At 32.7% G+C, this 20,402-nt stretch overlaps 1 protein-coding gene across 5 annotated transcripts in view; it reads right to left on the bottom strand.

Moving 5' to 3' along the window:
- LOC114326911 (coronin-2B) overlaps window positions 1-20,402 on the bottom strand; it is a 128,256-nt gene that overhangs the window by 47,755 nt on the left and 60,099 nt on the right. For 4 of the 5 annotated variants that reach the window (XM_050651306.1, XM_050651307.1, XM_028275372.2 and 1 more), the window contains one exon: window positions 2,086-2,283. In XM_050651306.1, coding sequence (XP_050507263.1) covers window positions 2,086-2,283 — 198 coding nt within the window. Of the gene's footprint in view, window positions 1-2,085; window positions 2,284-17,334; window positions 17,558-20,402 lie in introns of those variants that run through there. The other variant, XM_050651309.1, reaches the window with a different exon arrangement.

Here is a 20,402-nt window from a genome sequence, read left to right as displayed (position 1 = left end):
TTCGTTAGTCCTCTCTTTTTTTAACTGCCCGACATTCAGTTCCGTATATTATAGCTGGTTTCACAAAATTTTCTTTTTAGTTTCTCTGGAATCTTTCTGTCATACAACATACCACTCACCCCCTTCTATTTCATCCAACCAGCCCTAACTCTACCGCATGCATCTCTATATATTACCCATTTCTCTATAATACCGATCCTAGATACTTAAAACTATTACTTTTCACAATAATTTCACCATCCAAAGTTATCATTTTATTTGTAGTAACTCCATCTTTAAATGAACATTCTAGATACTCCGTTCTTGTCCTACTAAGTTTTAAACCCTTCCCTCAAAAGCTTGTCTCCACTGTTCCAGTTTTTGTTCTACGTCGCTTTCACTATTTCCTACTAACACTACATCATCACATACATTAAGCACTAGGGAAGGTTATCCTGTAGCTTCGCTGTTATCTGATCCAAAACTAATGAGAATAAATAAGGACTAAGCACCGAGCCTTGGTGCAATCCTACTTTCACCTGAAATTTATCAGTTTCTCTCATACCTGTCCTAACTTTTACTCCCTTACACATAGCTCTCACAACCTTGATACTCACCAAGAACTCGTTTCATATTGAGCGTCCACTGCCAATGAGAGAATAAATAAGAGAGTATGAGGGATTAGAAAAAAGTGGGCGTGGGTAGAGGAATAGAATAAGGAGGATGTTGAACAAGATACTGAGGAGGAATGTAAATGAGGCGGAGTAATGACGAAGCGGAGTAATATACAGAAACAGGAGTACGCGGAGGCGAATGAACAAAGTGAGTACAATGTAGCAGTACCGAAAAAGAAAAGAGTTTAAAAGAAAAGGATAGGGAGAAGGGAAAGAAAAGGGGACAAAAAGGTATGAATTTGAAACGACAATCTAAACTGGAAGGGGGCGAGTAGGAGAATGAACAACAGGTGGACGTTATATCGACAAAAAATAAATTTTAAAATGAGTTTTTTTTTAAATGAATTTTAAATAGAGCACCCCTATTATCGCCAATTTAAGTTTGCTAAAGAATCTCAAAACAGAACAGGATGGTGTCAGGTATATGTTTTTAGTATTTACGCTCACATTAGCAGCTGACCCAATTGAAGTTGGCAATGGGATAAGACAGGGAGACTCCCTGAGTCCTCTACTGTTCAACCTGATCATGGATGAAATAATAAAAAAAGTAAGAACAAAAAGGGATACCAAATGGGAGAAAAACAACTTAAAATAATCTGCTAGGCAGACGACGCAATACTAATGTCTCAAAGTGAAGATGATTTACAACGTATGCTATGCTGCACCAATTTAATATAACCGCTAGAAAATTTAACATGTTAATTTCCCCAAAAAAAGACTACATGTATGGTTATAACAGCAAATCTAATAAGGTGTAAATTAGAGCTGGAGGGTCAGATAATAGAACAAGTCATGGAGATTAAATATCTAGGCATCACACTATCTAGCTATGGAAAGCTCGAAATAGAAGTGGAAGATCAGGTGAATAAAGCAAACAGAGCCGCAGGTTGCCTGAATGAAACAATATGGAGAAATAAAAATATCGGAAAAGAAGTGAAAGGCAGAATTTACAAAACAGTCATCAGACCAATAATGACATACGCGGCAGAAACACGCGGCTGATACAGAAAGGACAAAAAGAATGCTAGAAACAGCAGAGATGAAAACACTCGAAAAATCGATGGTAAGACACTATGGGATAGAGCTAGAAGTGCAGATATACGACGGAGATGAGGAGATGCAAGGTGGACAACATTAATAACTGAGTGAAAAACAGAAGAATAGAACAGAACGACCACAAAAGCCGAATGACAACAAATAGAGTAGTAAGGACTGCGAGAGACGGTTCCCCAATAGGAAGACCATCAGTATGAAGACCACGAAAACGTTGGAATGACAGCTTACTAGAGGCATATTGAAAAACAGACACAGTGATGTCTACACAAAAAGAAGAAGACATTACCAGGTGTCAATTTGATCAAACTAACCGGATCTTCACGACGAACAATCATTTTCAAGCAAAATTTTTTATTAATATTAATTAAAAACTTACGCAGTTGATTGGGATAACGATGAAAGCTCCTCCACCGGCCACTTCCGTAACTACAGCCACGAATTTCGGATTGACTGCGCAGAATTGAGAATCGTGCGCATTTTTCGTGATCGGAATGTTGTCGTAGCATTTCTCTCTTTTCGCAGGTTCACCGTATACGTGCCGAAATTTCGAACTTCTCACTCCCTTAAACCAGAGCTGAAACAAAAAATTAAATTCTTAATACAAAAAATTTAATCAAAAATGTGTCTTATAGTAGGGGAGGAAAGTATGCTAAATTTGCATTTACTCGAGCGTTATGGGAACCTATTGGGTTGTGAAGATTAGGTCCTAAAACCAAAAAAAGTTAAGTTAAGCTGTTTAAGCCCAGAGGAGAAACCAGGATGATCCTAAGGGGGGGTTACGTCTACTTGAAATCTCTGGGGGGTATGGAATAATAATGGTGTTAAGCGTATAGAGCTCAAAATGCATCCAAAAGAGTGGAGTTATAACCCCTAAAACCACCCCCTGGTTACGCCTATGTTTAAGCCTTCCATAAAGTGGGGGGGCTTTCCATTTTTTAATTTAATTTTCCATTTCCAACAATCGTTTTTTCCGATTATTGAGCCATCTAGCCATAATTCGAAAAAATGTCTCGAATAAAAGTTGCTTATTTTTACGTAAAGAATCCAAAATCTGCAATAAAGAACGGCGGCTCCTATTTAAGATTTTACCGTACCCCCCGCTCCACCTGCGTGTTGGGGTATCATTCGATAGATTTTTCAAAAATATTGAATATGTGTATTTCGCAGTTTTTCGATCTGATGTTCATTTCGCTAACTATCGCGGAGTTCATATTTAAAATTTTAAATTTACCCCTACCCCTCTCCGTGAGAGGTCGTGTTTGTTATCATTCGATAGATTTTTGAAAAATATTGAACACGTATTTTTCAGTTTTCCGATCTGACGTTCGTTTCGCGAAATATTCGCTTTTTTTGTGAAACTTTGTGTCACGCCCATTTCCTTACGCCCCGCTTAAATCGTCAGATTTTTACCTTATCTTAATCTGGCGATTTCGAGTTTTTCTAAGGATAGATTTTTCTTTCGGGACCACCTTAACGAACTCCCCTGTATTAGAGCAGATATATGGTGGAGGTACATTTACAGGGTTTCTCCCCATGTGATAATCTGACGAGCTCGAGTAATTGCAAAAATCCCCGCTTGGGCTCCCCTACCATTAATATTAAGACACACTTTTATATTAATGATGACTAAGATTTGATCATCACAAAACCTAGAAATGTAGAAAAAAGTTAAATAATGAAAGCAGATCGAAGATCATTAAGACGCATTATAGTGAAAGAACGACGTGCAACTTATCTAGATTTAAAGGCTGATTTATGTTACACCGGGACGTGGACGGCACGGCGCGCAGAACGATAGAAATCGCACGTTCTCGGCACTTCCCGGTCTCGCCCCGTTCCGTCGTAAGATAAATCAGTCAATGCTTTTCATATTCATATGGGACGATCCTTCAACGTGCCCCGTTCCGTCCACGTCACCGTTGTAACATAAATCCGGCTTAAGTGTTTTGTGGAGTGACGTTGTTAGAAGACACATTTCTAGATCAACATGTCACCGACAGGCCCACAAATTAGGATTTTCTATTTACAAAGTAAGCTTTATAAAACCTACCTGTTTCCTGCCTAGAGTTCGCGTCCGTTTTTTAATTATTAACAAATTAGTGCAAAAATCGCGATTTTTTCGATTTTTTGCACTCCATTCAAAAACTAAATAGTTGACATAAAAATTACAAAATTCATTTTTTTAGAACATTGAAAAACCTTCAAAACGCCGATTTTTGAAAGTTAAAAAGGTAATTTGTTGCTACGCAAACTGCAAAATAAGTGAAAATCGTTATTTTTTAATAAGTTTTACTAAAACTACTTTATAATTTTAGTGTTTCGCCCAAAGTTGTGTATTGGGGTACTTAACAAACCCTCAAAATTTGAGACCGATCCATTAATTAGTTTAAAAGTTATTCTATTTGTTTATCTCAGAGACCTTTATTTTGCAATAACATAAGACAGAAAATAATGAAGATAAGGCAATTCTGCGTATGTTACATGAAAGTAGAAGAGTGATACTATCAAAATGTACTAAAAAAAGATGAAAAATTATCTCATATAGTCAAAAATACTAATGCCAAATTTTTGAAATTTTGTAGTTTATAAACATTTAGAACAACTTTAAAAATATTGTCCGTAGAAAAATCATTTTAAATATTCAAAAAGTTGGTATTTTACACGAATTTTTAAAAATGTTGTTCAGTTGGTGACTAGTCGTGGTAAGTGAAGGGGGAGCTGGGAGCCGACAAATGCACGAGTTCAAAACCTAAAAAAAGGCAACTTAAAACTACTATCATTTTCTATATCTCGGGATCTGCTGAATATATTTTGATCTTTCCTTTTTTAATTTGTATGTAATTTTTCTGTACATTACAAATATGTAATGCGTCTATTTGCAATTTGACATTTATTAATTAATAAAAAGTTTAATTTGTTTAAACAATTTTTGAAAAAATATTTTTTTCCCAAAATCCATGTTTTTAATCAGACTATCATTATGAATCATACAAAAAGTTAAGGTATACTTTAATAAATAAATAATTATCTAATAAAAATATTTTATTTATTAAAGTGAACTTTTTACTTTTTGTATGATCATAAATGATACTGTAATAAAAAAACAGGTTTTTGTAAAAAATATTTTTTCAAGTATTGTTTAAACAAATTAGACTGATTAATAATTAATAAATTTATAAACAAATTGCATATTTGTAATGTACGTAGAAATTACATACAAATTAAAAAAAAGAAAGATGAAAATCCATTGAGTTGATCCGGAGATACTGAAAATTGTATTAGTTTGAAATTGCTTTTTCGGTATTTTAACTAGGTGGATTCGTAGGTTCCCCCTAGTAAGCGTTTGAACTACAAATTTGAAAAATCGTAGAGGGTGCTGTGAAGATACGATGTTTATGCAAAATTTTTAACAAAAAATACAAATCCCATTATTTAAAATGGCATCAATGAAATTCCTTAATTATTATAAACAAATTAGCTGTGAATTAAAAAAAGAGACATGGCTAATATGGCCCTGTATATAAAAAGATTGTTCCTACGGATAATATTTGTAAAGTTATTCTAAATGTTTATAAACTAAAAAATTTCAAAAATTTGGCATTAGGATTTTTGATTATATTGATTAATTTTTAATCTTTTTTTAATACATTTTGATACTATCACTCTTCTACTTTCATTTGGCATACTCAGAATTGCACTATCTTCATTATTTTCTGTCTTATGTTATTGCAAAATAAAGGTCTCTGGGATAAACAAATAGAATAACTCTTAAACTAATTAATGGATCGGTCTCAAATTTTAAAGGTTTGTTATAGTCTAAGAGCTAGTGAACCATCCGACTAACGGTCGTCCTGTAAGGCTAGAAATTTTTCTAGTGATAATTCATAGCACACTAAGGCTAAAAACCATGACCTGGCAGGCCTCATCGGTGCACGTGTATCTACCAGGTGAATCGAAAAGTGCAAATTTAGGGGGGAAAATAAACTTTCTCCTGTATGGTTTAAATTTAAGTATGTGTTTGAGTCAGTCATTTAGAAGAAATGTGTACAATGACAGGCGATTCTGAAGAGCATAAGACCTTGCCAGGCGAGGGGAAAGATTAGGGGTGTTTCCTAAAATTATTCTTTTTGCATCGAAAAAATTTTTTTCAGATTTTTTGATATATTCCAAATAGAAAACGTCTTTAGTGATTTTTCTCTTAAGTTAACAGTTTTTGTTATATAAGCGATTGAAAATTTTGAAAATTGCGAAATCGGCCATTTTTAACCCTAAACCGGACATTTAATTAAAAATTTCAATGTTGCCAAGGTACGTAGATATTCTTTAAACATTGATTGATAAAATCCCGAAGAGTTATTTGCAATAGAATATCGAAAACCCCTTTGTTTTTTTAATTGCTTATCAAGCGGGCGCGTCACTGTAGTATAAGTGAGGACGTTTGAGTTTGCATAAATTCATTATCTCGAGAATGGGCAAATTTAAAGAGACATCCTCAGATAGGCCGATTTTTATTTTTGAATTAGGACTTTTTGGCATATATATAATACTAGTGACATCATCCATCTGGGCGTGATGACGTAATCGATGATTTTTTTAAATAAGAGTAGGGGTTGTGTGATAGCTCATTTGAAAGGTTATTTAATTCTCTATTCATTAAAATAAACATTAACATTATTGTTTATACAGGGTGTACAAAAAAAAATTTCTCCTATATTTGTCAAATTTAATCAAAATTAATTTAAACAAAATTTTTTTTTGTACACCCTGTATAAATAATTATGTTAATGTTTATATTAGTGAATATAGAATTAAATAACCTTTCAAATGAGCCATCACACAACCCCTACTCTCATTTAAAAAAATCATCGATTACGTCATCACGCTCAGATGGATGACGTCACTAGTATTACATATATGCCAAAAAGTCATAATTTAAAAATAAAAATCGACCTGTCTGAGGATTTCTCTTGAAATTTACCCATTCTCGAGATAATGAATTTATGCCAACTCAAACGTCCTCACTTATACCACAGTGTAGCGCCCGCTTGATTAGCAATTAAAAAACAAAGGCGTTTCCGATATTGTATTAAAAAAACTCTTTGCGATTTCATCAATCAATGTTTAAAGAATATCTACCTACCTTGGAAACTTTGAAATTTTTAGATAAATGTCCGATTTAGGGTTAAAAATGGCCAGTTTCGCAATTTTCAAAATTTTCAATCGCTTATATAACAAAAAATATTAACTTAAGAGAAAAATCACTAAAGACCTTTTCTGTTTGGAATTATTCAACAATCCTAAAAAAAATTTTTTCGATGCAAAAAGAATAATTTTAGGAAAAACCCCTAATTTTTCCCCTCGCCTGGCAAGGTCTTATGCTCTTCAGAATCGCCTGTCATTGTACACATTTCTTCTAAATGACTTACTCAAACACATACTTGAATTTAAACCTTACAGGAGAAAGTTTATTTTACCCCCTAAATTTGCACTTTTCGATTCACCTGGTAGATACACGTGCACCGCTGAGGCCTGCCAGGTCATGGTTTTTAGCCTTGATGTGCTATGAATTATCACTAGAAAAATTTCTAGCCTTACAGGACGACCGTTAGTCGGAGGGTTCACTAGCTCTTAGACTATTAAGTACCCCAATACCCAACTTTGGGTGAAACACTAAAGTTCTAAAATAGTTTTGGTAAAAGTTATTAACAAATAACGATTTTCACTTATTTTGCAGTTTGCGTAGCAACAAATTAACTTTTTAACTTTCAAAAATCGGCAATTTAAAGTTTTTTCAATGTTCTAAAAAATTAAATTTTGTAATTTTATGTCAACTATTTAGCTTTTGAATGGGGTGCAAAAAATCGAAAAAATCGCGATTTTTGCACTAAATTATTAATAATTAAAAAACGGACGTGAACTCTAGGCAGGAATCAGGTAGGTTTTCATCTTATAGGTATACAATAACTAAAAAAGTAGTCATCTACCTGGATCTTTGAGTGTCCCGAGAAAATCCTTATTATGGTAGGGGAGCCCAAGCGGGGATTTTTGCAGTTACTCGAGCGCGTCAGATTATCATATGGGGAGAAACGTGGTACCCTGCAGATGTACCTCTGCCATATATTGGCTCTTAACACAGGGGAGTTCGTTTAGGGGGGCCCGAAAAAAGAAACCTATCCTTTAAAATACTCGAAATTGTCAGATTAAGATAAGGTAAGTTAAGTACATGCAAAACAGTGTATATTTAAAAAATCTGACGATTTGAGCGGGGCGTAAGGGAATTGGTGAGTCACAAAGTTTCACAAGAAAAAGGCGAATATTTCGCGAAATGAACGTCAGATCGAAAAACTAAAAACTACACGTTCAATATTTTTCAAAAATCTATCGATAGATACCAAACACGACCCCTCGCAGAGAGAGGTGGGGGGTAAATTTTAAATTTTAAATACAAATCCCGCGATATTTAGCAAAATAAACATCAGATCGAAAAACTGCAAAATACTCTTATTTAATATTTTTGAAAAATATATCGAATGGTACCAAACGCGACCCCCCTCGGAGGTGGGGTGGGGGGTTACTTTAAAATCTTAAATGGGAGCCCCATTTTTTATTGCATATTTGAATTCTCTACATAAAAATAAGCAACTTTTATTCGAAACATTTTTTCGAATTATGGATAGATGGCGCTATATTCGGAAAAAACGATTAATGGAAATGGAAAATTAAATTAAAAAATGGCAAGCGCCCGCTAAAATGGAAAATTTTACTTAACTTTTTTTGGTTTTAGGACCTAATATTCACAACCCAATAGGTCCCCAAAGCGCTCGAGTGACTGCACATTTAGCATACTTTGCTCCCCTACCATTACCCTGGACTATTAAGCTTGAACATATACACGATGAATACAATGAAGTGATAAGTCCATATTTGAAGTGTGTGTCGGAGACAGTATGAGTCGCGTTTTTCGCAGGAAAAATGAAACTTTTCAACCCGACTGCCTCAAGCGAAAAGTAAAATTTTCTGCTTCTACCATGGTCTGAGGCACCATGTCGTCTAAGGGTGTGGAAAAGTTGCATTTTATTGATGGGATTTAAATAATGACAAATATTTAAATCTTCTCGAGAATCTCTTTTACCGATTATCGAACAGTTATTTTAAAACAGACAAAATCAACGAAAGATTTTGTCTTCCAACAGGACAGCGCAGGCTGTCATTCATCAAAAAAAAGTTTAAACTGAATTAAAAACCATGGTTTACCACTTCTGGAATGGGTTTCTAACAGGGTTGCACAAAAATTGTTTAAAAAAAACAAAAAACATTTTTTTTTGTTTAAAAACAATGTTTTTTGTTTTAAATCAGTTTTTTTTCATCTAAAAAAAAACACTGTTTTAAAACAAACAAAAAAAAACGTTTTAAAATAATTACGTACTTCACTGGATTTCTAACGGGGATTCCCATAAACTTCAACTGGCACACCTATGGGATTCCCGCGAAGACGCGACCTGCGCGCACATGCAAGAGTTATTTCCAAAGTGAAAGTGAAGCTCAACCTAACGGTTGTAGCAACGTGTTGGAACTTCATAAAGCAGAAGCACGTTTTCAAATGGCTATAACAGATGCGCATTATTTAGCTTATTTATTAGACCCTCAGTACTTAGGTCAGAAACTCACTGATGTGGAAGTTGATAGAGCATTGTTATTTATTTAGGATTTTCACCCAAATGTGATGCTCGAAATACTGTCATTTAGTGCCTTAGCACCGCCATTTAATAAACAATATTTGTTTGCAAAAAATACAGTAGACAATTTAAGTTCTTTAACATGGTGGCTATCTCAAAAACAGTTTATTTCATCGGAGTTGTTGCAGTTGACAACTCAATTATTTTCAGCAGTCGCATCCAGTGCTGGAGTGGAGAGGCTATTTTCTTCATATGGTCTAGTTCACTGGAAATTGAGGAATAGGTTAGGAAGTGACAAAGCTGCTAAGCTAGTAACAATATTTCAACATTTAAATAAAAATGTTTAAGGTTACATTATTAACCGTAAAAGCTCATTATTTATAGTTTTTATTTTTTTAAGGAACATTCATTGTTATTTTTATTTTTTGTATCACATATCAGTTGCAGGATGTAGGACTGTGTAATAGATGCTGTTGTAATTCAATAATTATTTACTTAATTTCTTAATTTTCTTTTTCTTTCAACTTCATTAGGAGTATTGGTTTAGTTAATGTTACTACAGCACTCAGCACTGTCTACAAGTACTAGTAAGCTTGCTACCTGAACATAAATAAAGTTTAGTCAGTTACTTTTTTTCAGTTTTACTTTTTACTTCGCATTAATATTGTTATTGCACCTACTTACTCTATAATCTATGTTTGCAATTTTGCTAATTAGCAAACACAAATGTCTTATAACAATGTTGTTTAAATAAACAATAACGAAAAAAAAAACTATGTTTTAAAACAGTGTTTTATAATACAACTGTTTTTTTCCAGTGGTTTTAAACATGTTTTAAAACGTTGTTTTAAAAAGCTTGTTTTAAAACAGCCCAACCCTGGTTTCTAACAGTCCCGACTTGTCCCCGATAGGAACTTTGTGGCGCGAAATAAAAAAAGCGCTTGAACAAAGCGCTAAAAAATTGAAAACCGATTGAACATCCTGCCAGGTCCGTCAACGAATTGAAGCAAAACTTGCAAGAAATATAGAAGTCATTTACACAGAAAATTTCTCCAGAACTTAGTAAAAGCTATTCCTTGAAGAATTTTAGATGTATGTACTTAATTAAAAATAAAGGGTATGTCACTCAGTCGTAAACTTTCAATAATTGTTTTTTGTTAATATTACATATTATTCTATGTATTTTTGTTAATTTGTTTTTATTCTGCTCAATTAATCGTTTTCATTACTTTAAAGAATATTTTTTATGATTATGAAAATCCCAAACTATTTACTATTTGATTTAGGAATAAGCCACAATTTTAGTTTGAAATTAGATCCAAAAATAATATGTTTTAATGGCATTGCTATTAATCATTCAGCCAGTCGCAATCAGATTACAGTGTAATGTGTAGTGTGTGTGTTGAGTAAATGTCTTGTTACTTAGTAAAGTCGACTTCATTGTATTTGCAAAGAGACGCTATCTGTTTCCGAAGGTATGCGGCCGTAAGGTGAGTACCGATCCAAAAATATTAAAATTAGATCCAAAAATATTGTACAAATAATCAAAACCTTTAAAGTTTATGCTGGATTTTTGTTTTTAGTCACTAAAATTTGATTTTCTTTTCAATCTACGTTGTGTCAACTGATGTGGGAAGGGGCTCGTATAAATAGTATTTATTTAGAAAAGGACACAATTGTGGCGGTAATATACTTTACATGGCCCTCACAAAAACGTATTTAATGCGTACGTTAAAAAAATTACATTACGTTAAGGTGAAACAGTAGCGATCAACAGGTAGCGAAAACGCGTTCCAAGATTGTGGCTGTAATTTTGAATATTTTTTCGAGATATTTGGCACAGGTATTCGTAATATAATAAAGAATGGCGGTACAGAGCCCAATTTGAAAAATATATTAATACGTGGAAATTACTCTGTAATTAAATACAATATTAAAAAAACGAGCCTATACCGCCATTAAGAAGAACAAAAAAATACACTTTCTTCAAAAAAACTTTTTTATCCGATGCCTAGATTTTGTGTCATTTTGGAACTACTAATGAAATAAAAAAATTTAGTAGTTCCAAAATGACACAAAATCTAGGCATCGGACAAAAAAGTTTATTTGAAGAAAGTGAATTTTTTTGTTCTTCTTAATGGCGGTACTGACTCGTTTTTTTAATATTGTATTTAATTACAGAGTAATTTCCACATATTAATATATTTTTCAAATTGGGCTCTGTACCGCCATTCTTTATTATATTACGAATACGTGTGCCAAATATCTCGAAAAAATATTCAAAATTACAGCCACAATCTTGGACCGCGTTTTTGCTACCTGTTGATCGCTACTGTTTCCTCTTAATAGTATGTATAACTATAAATAATATAATACAGGGTGTAACAAAAATACAGGTCATAGATTAAAGTAAATATTCTGGGACCAAAAATAGTTCGAATGAACCTAACTTACCTTAGTACAAATATGCACATAAAAAAAGTTACAGCCCTTTGAAGTTACAAAATGAAAATCGATTTTCTCGAATATTATGTATATCGAAAACTATTAGAGATTTTTGATTAAAAGTAGGCATGTGGCATTCTTATGGCAGAAACATCTTACAAGAAAAATTATAGTGAAATTTGTGCACCCCCTAAAAATTTTATGGGGTTTTGTTCCTTTAAACCCCCCCAAAATTTTGTGTACATGCCAATTAATTTATTATTGTGGTACCATTAGTTCAATTAAATATTTTCAAAACTTTTTTGCCTCTTAGTATTTTTTCGATAAGGCAGTTTTTATCGAGATGCGGCTTCTTTTTTAATACGTTTACATACAAAATTTATGGGGGTTGTGCCTTTAAACCCCCCAAATGTTTGTGTACGTTCCAATTAAACTATTACTGCGGTACCATTAGTTAAACACAGTCTTTTTAAAACTTTTTTGTCTCTGTATTTTTTAGATAAGGCACCTTTTATCGAGATGTGGCTTCTTTTTTAATATGGTTCAAAATATACCTAAAAATGCAAATCATAAATAAACTTTCATATTATTACCAAGTGTCCATAATCGTACTTAACCATATACAAATATGTGGTGGATTTGACAAATATTCAAAATATCTCGATAAACACTGATTTTTCGAAAAAGTACTAAGAGGCAAAAAAGTTTTTAAAACATTGTGTTTAAAATGGTACTATAATAATAATTAAATTGGAACGTATACAAAAGTTTGGATACAAAAGTTTAAAGGAACAAAACCCCCATAAAATTTTTGAGGGGTTTCCAAATTCCACTATAATTTTTTGTTAACGATACTACTGCCACAGTATAAAGACGTTGGAACCTCTTTATACTGTGCTACTGCCATGATAATGCCACATGTCCATTTTCAATAAAAAAGCTGTAATAGTTTTCGATATATTGGGAAACATCGATTTTCATTTTGTAACTTCAAAGGGCTGTAACTTTTTTTATGTGCACATTTGTACTAAGGTAAGTTAGGTTCAATCGAACTATTTTTGGTCCCAGAATATGTGAATAAATTTATGACCTGTATTTTTGTTACACCCTGTATATTATATCGCCCACTAAACATTAACACTGTCTACAATAAATAATTAAAAGTTTAGTTTCCATAAAAGTACAGAATCAATAATACGTCCATAAACATAACTGACATCATCGTAGTTAACAAGGTTATTATTATATTATAATAATATACAAATCGCTACAAACCACGACAATGTATTATACAATTTTGTATTAAATTTACTTATTGAGTGAGTGGGCTTAAAACCGAAAGTTTTGCACAAAATTTTGCTAACAAATTAAACATTTAAAATTACTGTTAAACGTTCTCTCTTATCAGCAAATACAAGACGATATCTTATTCAAGGTTCAGGCAACTGTCGAAAAATCTACATAAAAAATAAAAAAAAATCGGAAATTTGTCTAATAAAGGGACTTTGACAGTTCTTTCTTTCATTTTACCATTCCGGCATTATAAGGACATCCAACCAATAGTATATCCACATTTGAGCGTTAATCCGGTTACATTGACGGCTTATTATTGTACCGGGTGTCCACTTATATTTTCCCCCATTTTAACTGCCTATAACTTCTAAACGGCTCAAGATAGAAATATGCGGTTTTCACTGAAATGTTTTATTTTAGTAAAAGTTTTGTCTGAGCGGATGTAATTTTTTATATCGCTTTCAAATACGAAAAAAAAAATTGCGGATTTTTGAAAAAAAAAACTTTTTTGACTTTTTTTTAATGGAACCCCCAGTATATTCTTTTGTAAATTGAAAGAAAGGTCATTCACCTCCAGTATATTTATCAGTCAACGACATAACTAAGCAAGTTATGTGATTTCCACATTGCATCTCTCATTTTAAAAATTAATTGCTTAGTCGATTGACAACCGATTTTAAAGATAAATGACCGTTTTTTCAAGTTTTTAGGTAAATGACCATTTTTTATATTGCTTTTAAATAAAAAATGGCGGATTTTTGAAAAAAAAAACGTTGTTGACTTTTTTTATTAAAACACCCAGTATATTTTTTTGTTTCTTGAAAAAAACGGTCATTTATCTATCCAGCGATATAAAAAATTTTAAAATCGGTTGCCAAATGACTGAGCAATTAATTTTTAAAATGAGAGATGCAATGTGGAAATCTCATAACATAATATCATTTTGCTCAGTTATATAGGTTTGTTCCAACATGAACTTTTGGACGGCCCAAAAACCGTCACGAAACTGCTTGTACCGTTTGTTGTGCGCATGTTCGTAATTGTATCGCCCAGTTATCGTCCCATGACGGTAATCATATATTTGTCATTTTTGTTGGTGACAGCTTGTGTGCTTTTAGTCGATCAAAGGCTCAAAAAATTTAAAGAATTAAATCCTAGTGCTCAAGTCAGTCCAACCAGCACATTATGCATTTGCCCGATTACTGAAATGATCATCACGAAACCGTCACCGAAAGATCACAATTCTTGTTGGAACAGTGGGAAGGACGATCCGATGACGATCATATTTTTGTTGGAACGGATTTTCTTTACTGCGCAGGATCGTTACCGTTTCCTGACGGTTCTCGGTCGTGTTGGAACAAACCTTATGTTATTTAGGTATGTGATATCCACGTTGCACCCCTCATTTTAAAAATTAATTACTCAGTGATTTGACAACCGATTTTGAAAAACTTTATATCGCTGGATAGGTGAATGACCTTTATTTCAATCTACAAAAGAATATACTGGGTGTTCCATTAAAAAAAAGTCAACAAAGTTTTTTTTCAAAAATCCGCCATTTTTTATTTCGTATTTGAAAGCGATATAAAAAATTCAATCCATTCAGACAAAACTTTTACTAAAATAAAACATTTCAGCGAAAACCGCATATTTCTATCTTGAACCGTTTAGAAGTTATAGGCAGTTAAAATGGGGGAAAATATAAGTGGACACCCGGTATAATAGTTAGAACAGTTGGTAACTGGGTTCCACAAAGAAAAAGGAGAGACCAACAAACAGATGGAAAGAAGGTATCAACGAGGCAATGAGGAGAAATTTGGATGAAGACTTTTCTGGCATCGATGGCAGATCCCTGAAAGAATTAGTGTTTCCTTTAGTACAGTTTTTTCTAAACATTCTGATTTTCCTCCAAACATTTTAAATATTTTTTAGAATATTCAGAAGATTCTATTGCACATAGACGTCAGTAAACGTCAATATAGACGTCAGTAAACCTTTTTTACAAAGTATGGCATGAAGGGCTTAGTAAAAAAATGAGAAAAATTAGATACAGCAAGGAAATGGCATATATTTTTTTGTCCTACCTAACCAATAGAAAGTTCAGGGTTAGTAGGAAACTTCCTATCTGAAGTCGGAATGATCAAAGCTGGAGTGCCTCAGGGAGCATATTCTCAGTCTATACGCCGATAACATAGCAATAGCAGCGGGTTACTAGTCTGAATCTTTGGATACTCTGGATCCAAACCTAGTGAGAAGATGCATATAAGCTGCTCTAAATCACTTGAAAAATTGGTGCAACCAAGCAAAATATTTAGAAGTGCTAATGGACAAAAGAATGACATAACTACACACCACATGTCATGAGCGCTATCACTAAGAGCAAGAGATTAAGAAGAATAGCAAGTTAGGCCCAAAAACGAAGGTAAGAAGGCAAGCAATATCAAACCTCTAAAACCAACAGGAAGAAGATTCAAGTAGCAAATAACCACAATGTAAGGGAGGCTGTGAATATTCCCTTATATGCATGCGAAAGGTTCCTACACAGAGAAACCAAATAGGTAAGGATACTAGATAAAATGAATGCAAAAGCGAAGAGAATCTTCAAAGAACTAAGAAATTCCCCCAATGAAAGTATAAGGAACTTAAGGAACTACGACGAAAACAGACCGACAAGCCACAGAAGACCCAGACCCCAACTAGTAGGATATAAACCCGAAGAGTGAACCCTCATCCCCTAGGTTAATAATTAATACTTCACCTCATTTAATCAAGTTCCTTCTGAGTTTTAGGGGAACATCCCAAAGATGACAGCAATTTTTTCACCCCATGAAAGTATCCCAGATGAAGCAACCCCGTCCATACGTCATTCAGATATACAAATTTTCTTATAGCAGTAAATAGGAACCTACACATATAATTTAAAAAAATCCTACACCTTTCTCCAAAAATGGTAGATTTTTTTGTATATTTTAGATGTATTACAAAGTATTAACTTTATTAACTTATTTGATTGTTTTATTGATAATATTATGTAGTAGTATATTTCGATTCGAGTTTTTTAGTTTATTAACGTAACATGGAATCTTACGTTATTCGAGTAATTAAACTGTAAATTTTAATAAATAACTCAAAATTTTACATGATTAAAAAACTTTTCGATTTTGAGTTGTGTTTTCTTTTTTTGTATTTTTTTGAGAAAATTCGCCATAGTAATGTATATTTTTTTACACCATCAGAACATAGAGATTTCAAAGTATAAAAAGCCAATCGACTTATTTAAAAAAGAAGATATTTTGAAATTGAGAATTTTCGATTGAAAATTTGGGTGCATTTTCTATATTAAAACCAAATTAGGGGGAAAAATAAATATTTAAATACAAAAATTGCAGTGTGTTTGGGATATAAATTTTTTTATTCTTTCGTGAAAAAAATTTTTGGGAAAGATAAAAATAAAAAACCAAAAACTCAGTTATTTGAATTTTACGCATAAATTTAGAGGTTATGCAAAAAAGTGTAAATACAAAAGTTCTAGATCTTTTTATTATCTACAACTTTGCTACTGAACTTTTTTCTTAGGACTTATAGTGTTGTCGGGAATCGTGATTTACAGTTTTGTACCCTTAAAAATTCACCCCCTTTCCCCTTCCCGACCTCAAGTCGCCCGTAGACTATTAATTATTCCTTTAATTGTTGTTATATTTTCTTCTTTTTGAAATGGTTTCCATCCTGTTACTGTTTTTTTTTTCACTCTTTACCATTGTCCAAGGTTTCGGCCCTGGTGTATACGCAATTGTGATAATTACAAAATCTTTTATTAATTAAAATGTAATATAGATTCAACAATTACCCATAAAACTACCGAATGAGAGACTAAAAGTATAAATGACTCAACACACAAATTAATACTGAGTAAAATAAGCGTAAATTTTAGGTGGCCCATTTTCTCTTCCGTATATTTAACAAATGAGGAAATTTCCTCAAAAGGAAAAATGTCCCTTTATAATGCAAATAAGCCTGATAATTCGTAATCGGTAACTAATTTTACATTAAAATCAGAAACTAAACAAATACTACTGTTTACTTTTGATACACAAACAGTAGTTCACCTCGAACTTGACAACTTACATCATCACGTTGAATTATACAACAATATCAAACAGTACTGTTTGCGACGTTTAAATTTTTAATAGAAAACACAAAGAAAACTCTACCTTCGACATCTAAACTGTATTTTCACAACACTCCGCACGTTTACAATGAGAAAACTGAAAACTATCGAGTGTAAAATAGTTGGAACAACTAACACTGCAGAATCAAAACGGTGTGACGGGCAACAAAATATAAGTGTGTACGATATTACTCAATACAAAATTTGCATTTCAGTTTTTTTATTATTCTACAGGTAGCACCGCTGCTGCATTTGTAATATCACTCGCGATAGTTTTTCCGTATTGATAGTACAAATAATGTATTCTATTATCTTATCAGGTGGAGTAATATTTGGTGTGAGCGATGGTTTGATAAGCGAAGAGTTGTTGGTGAATCTACTTTTATGAGAAATTCAAATATGTACTACAATACAGGTCAGTAAATGAATGTGAAATACGGCGATATCGTGTAATTTTCTGTGTCACCACCGAATTGCATGAAAGTGTGGATTTAGGTATTTAGGTGCCTCTTACCCTCATTTCATTATTGGACTTCCCTCTTTTGCCCAATGTATCTCACAAGATACATGACTTTATAATTGATTTCTTAAATATTGCGGGCTATTTAATAGTTCAAACTTTGGTTTTCACAATCAGCTGTTCTTTCTCTATACAGTACGATACAGTTGACTATCTTTGTTTGATTTAAACCATTTGCCAGTATTAAGTTATGTTGATTTATTTTCTTGTTCTGTGAGTAAGCACGTTCAAGCCATAAACAAAAGCTGTAAATTCAGTTTATTTACTGTTAAGTACTATTCTAATAATTTTTTTATGGAAAACTATTCTTATTGTGACTACTTAATTATTACGTTATTTAAGTTTAATTATTCACAAGTTTTAGGCACTAATACTTTCTGGTTTATTTGCAATATACTTTCATAAAATACATCCCCCCCACACATTGAGCAGTATATATGGGAGGGGGGGGGGGCGGAAATAATTTTGAAAATGCTAAAACGAAATTATCATGGGTTGACGATTTCTTCCTTTGGGCAAAAGAGGGTTAAGCCCAGCGTTGCTTTTGCTTGGGAGTGAAAACACATACGTTCAAAATAAGTCTGGAAATGAATAAACCACCTAATTCTAAGCAACTCTTGTTTTATACCAAATGAAATTTGCTATAAAAAATGTTCACTTTTCAACAAAAAAAAAACGTTTTTAGACGGTTTTTCGGAAATAACTCAAAAGGTAAGTATTTTACCGAGACAATGTTCTTATGGGAAAAAAAATAGTGTATGTATGAAGTCTGTACACCCAGTAGGTTCTTATTCGTTAAATTACAAATCGAATATTTCAACGTGAAATAACCAAAAAAATTTTAGCATTTTTCGGAGAAAACTCATCAAATCTTTTTTAAAATGTTTAAAAAAGCTTTTTTATATACAGTGCTCTTCAGATAAAACTATCAACCTTAAATAACTTTTGAACCACTGATTTTTAGGAAAAGCGCAAAAATAGGTCAAATAATAATTGAAGGGGGACACATTATGCAATATTTAAGCGTGCTGGGAAAGGCACTCTCTCACCCCCCGTACCATCCCTTAATTTTTTTTAAATTACTACCACCTTTTTTATTTGATATTTGGATTCTCCTTGTTGTACTGATTTCAAAAATGTATAACACATTATGCTTATAGTGATTAGTTTATGAGAAAAATAAATATAAAAGCAAGAAGCTGGATTGAAAAAAAATTTTTTTTGACAATTTTATTACAAAAATTTAGAATGAACATTTCACTCCGAAAAATGTATACAATAATAATTTATTGTTCAGAATTTCTGCGGTTTATTAGCTATACCTATACCTATACTATTGTATGGAGGTGAATGGCAGTCATTTTGAACAATTTCAATGTAAAAATTTTTGGTAGTGAAATGTTCATTTTAATGTTTGTAATAAAATTGTTAAAAAAATTATTTTTTCAATCCATTTTTCTTGCTTTTGTATTTATTTTTCTCATAAACTAATCACTATAAGCATCATGTGTTATACATTTTTGAAATCATTACAATGAGGAGAATCTGAATATCAAATAAAAAAAGGTGGTAGTAATTAAAAAAAAATAAGGGATGGTACGGGTGGTGAGAGGGTGCCTTTCCAGGCAAGCTTAAATATGGCATAATGTCTCCCCGTTCAATTATTATTTGACGTTTTTCTGCGGTATTCCTAAAAATTAGTGCTTCAAAAGTTATTTAAGGTGGATAGTTTTATCTAAAGAGCACTGTATATAAAAGTTTCTAGCATCAAAACTAAGTAGTCAGTTACGCTCAAAATAACGTTGTTCCTTTTTTTGGTAAAAAAAAATTATGAAAACCACTCCCTAATTTTGAACAGAAACCACAAGGCAAGCAGCAAAAGTAGCAACAGAAAGTGCTTGCCTCCGAGAAACCATATGGAGAAACAAATATCTGATCACGGAAAGCAAAATGAAAGTATACAAAACAACATTAAGACCAATCCTAACATATGCAGCGGAGACAAGGAACGGTACAAGAAAGACGAAACAACAAATCAACAATATCGAAATGAAAGTACATATTAAAATCAATAGCGGGCATACCATTAAGAGACAGACAAAGCAACAGAAGTATACGCGAACAATGCAAAATTCAAAATACACACACCGGCAAAATTAGTCGAACACCTTAAAAATGAGACATGTTTGATGTCACGAATTTCCTAAACCAGTGGTCCGATTTGAGTGATTCTTTTAGTATGTTATAGCCTTATTATTTAAGAATATCGTTGTAATAATATTGTTGCTAGACAGCTAAATATCATTTTATACCGGGTGTAACAATAATACGGTGTTTTTTTCTTAAAGTTTGGAACACCCTGTGGAATATTCTAGCATATATAAAATATTGAAATTAAAACTCTATTATAGCCTTATGCTTTCTTAAATGTTGGAAAACAAAAAGGTTATGGGCTTTAACAACTAGCCATGTTTTTCATCGACAAATCCTCATAGTAGGGGAGGAAAGTATGCTAAATTTGCAGTTACTCGAGCGTTATGGGGACCTATTGGATTGTGAATAGTATGTGCTAAAACCAGAAAAAGGTTAAG

This window comes from Diabrotica virgifera, chromosome 5 (genome assembly GCF_917563875.1).
Source record: "Diabrotica virgifera virgifera chromosome 5, PGI_DIABVI_V3a".
Classification (NCBI taxonomy): domain Eukaryota; kingdom Metazoa; phylum Arthropoda; class Insecta; order Coleoptera; family Chrysomelidae; genus Diabrotica; species Diabrotica virgifera.
This window is presented reverse-complemented; position numbering and strand designations above follow the sequence as displayed.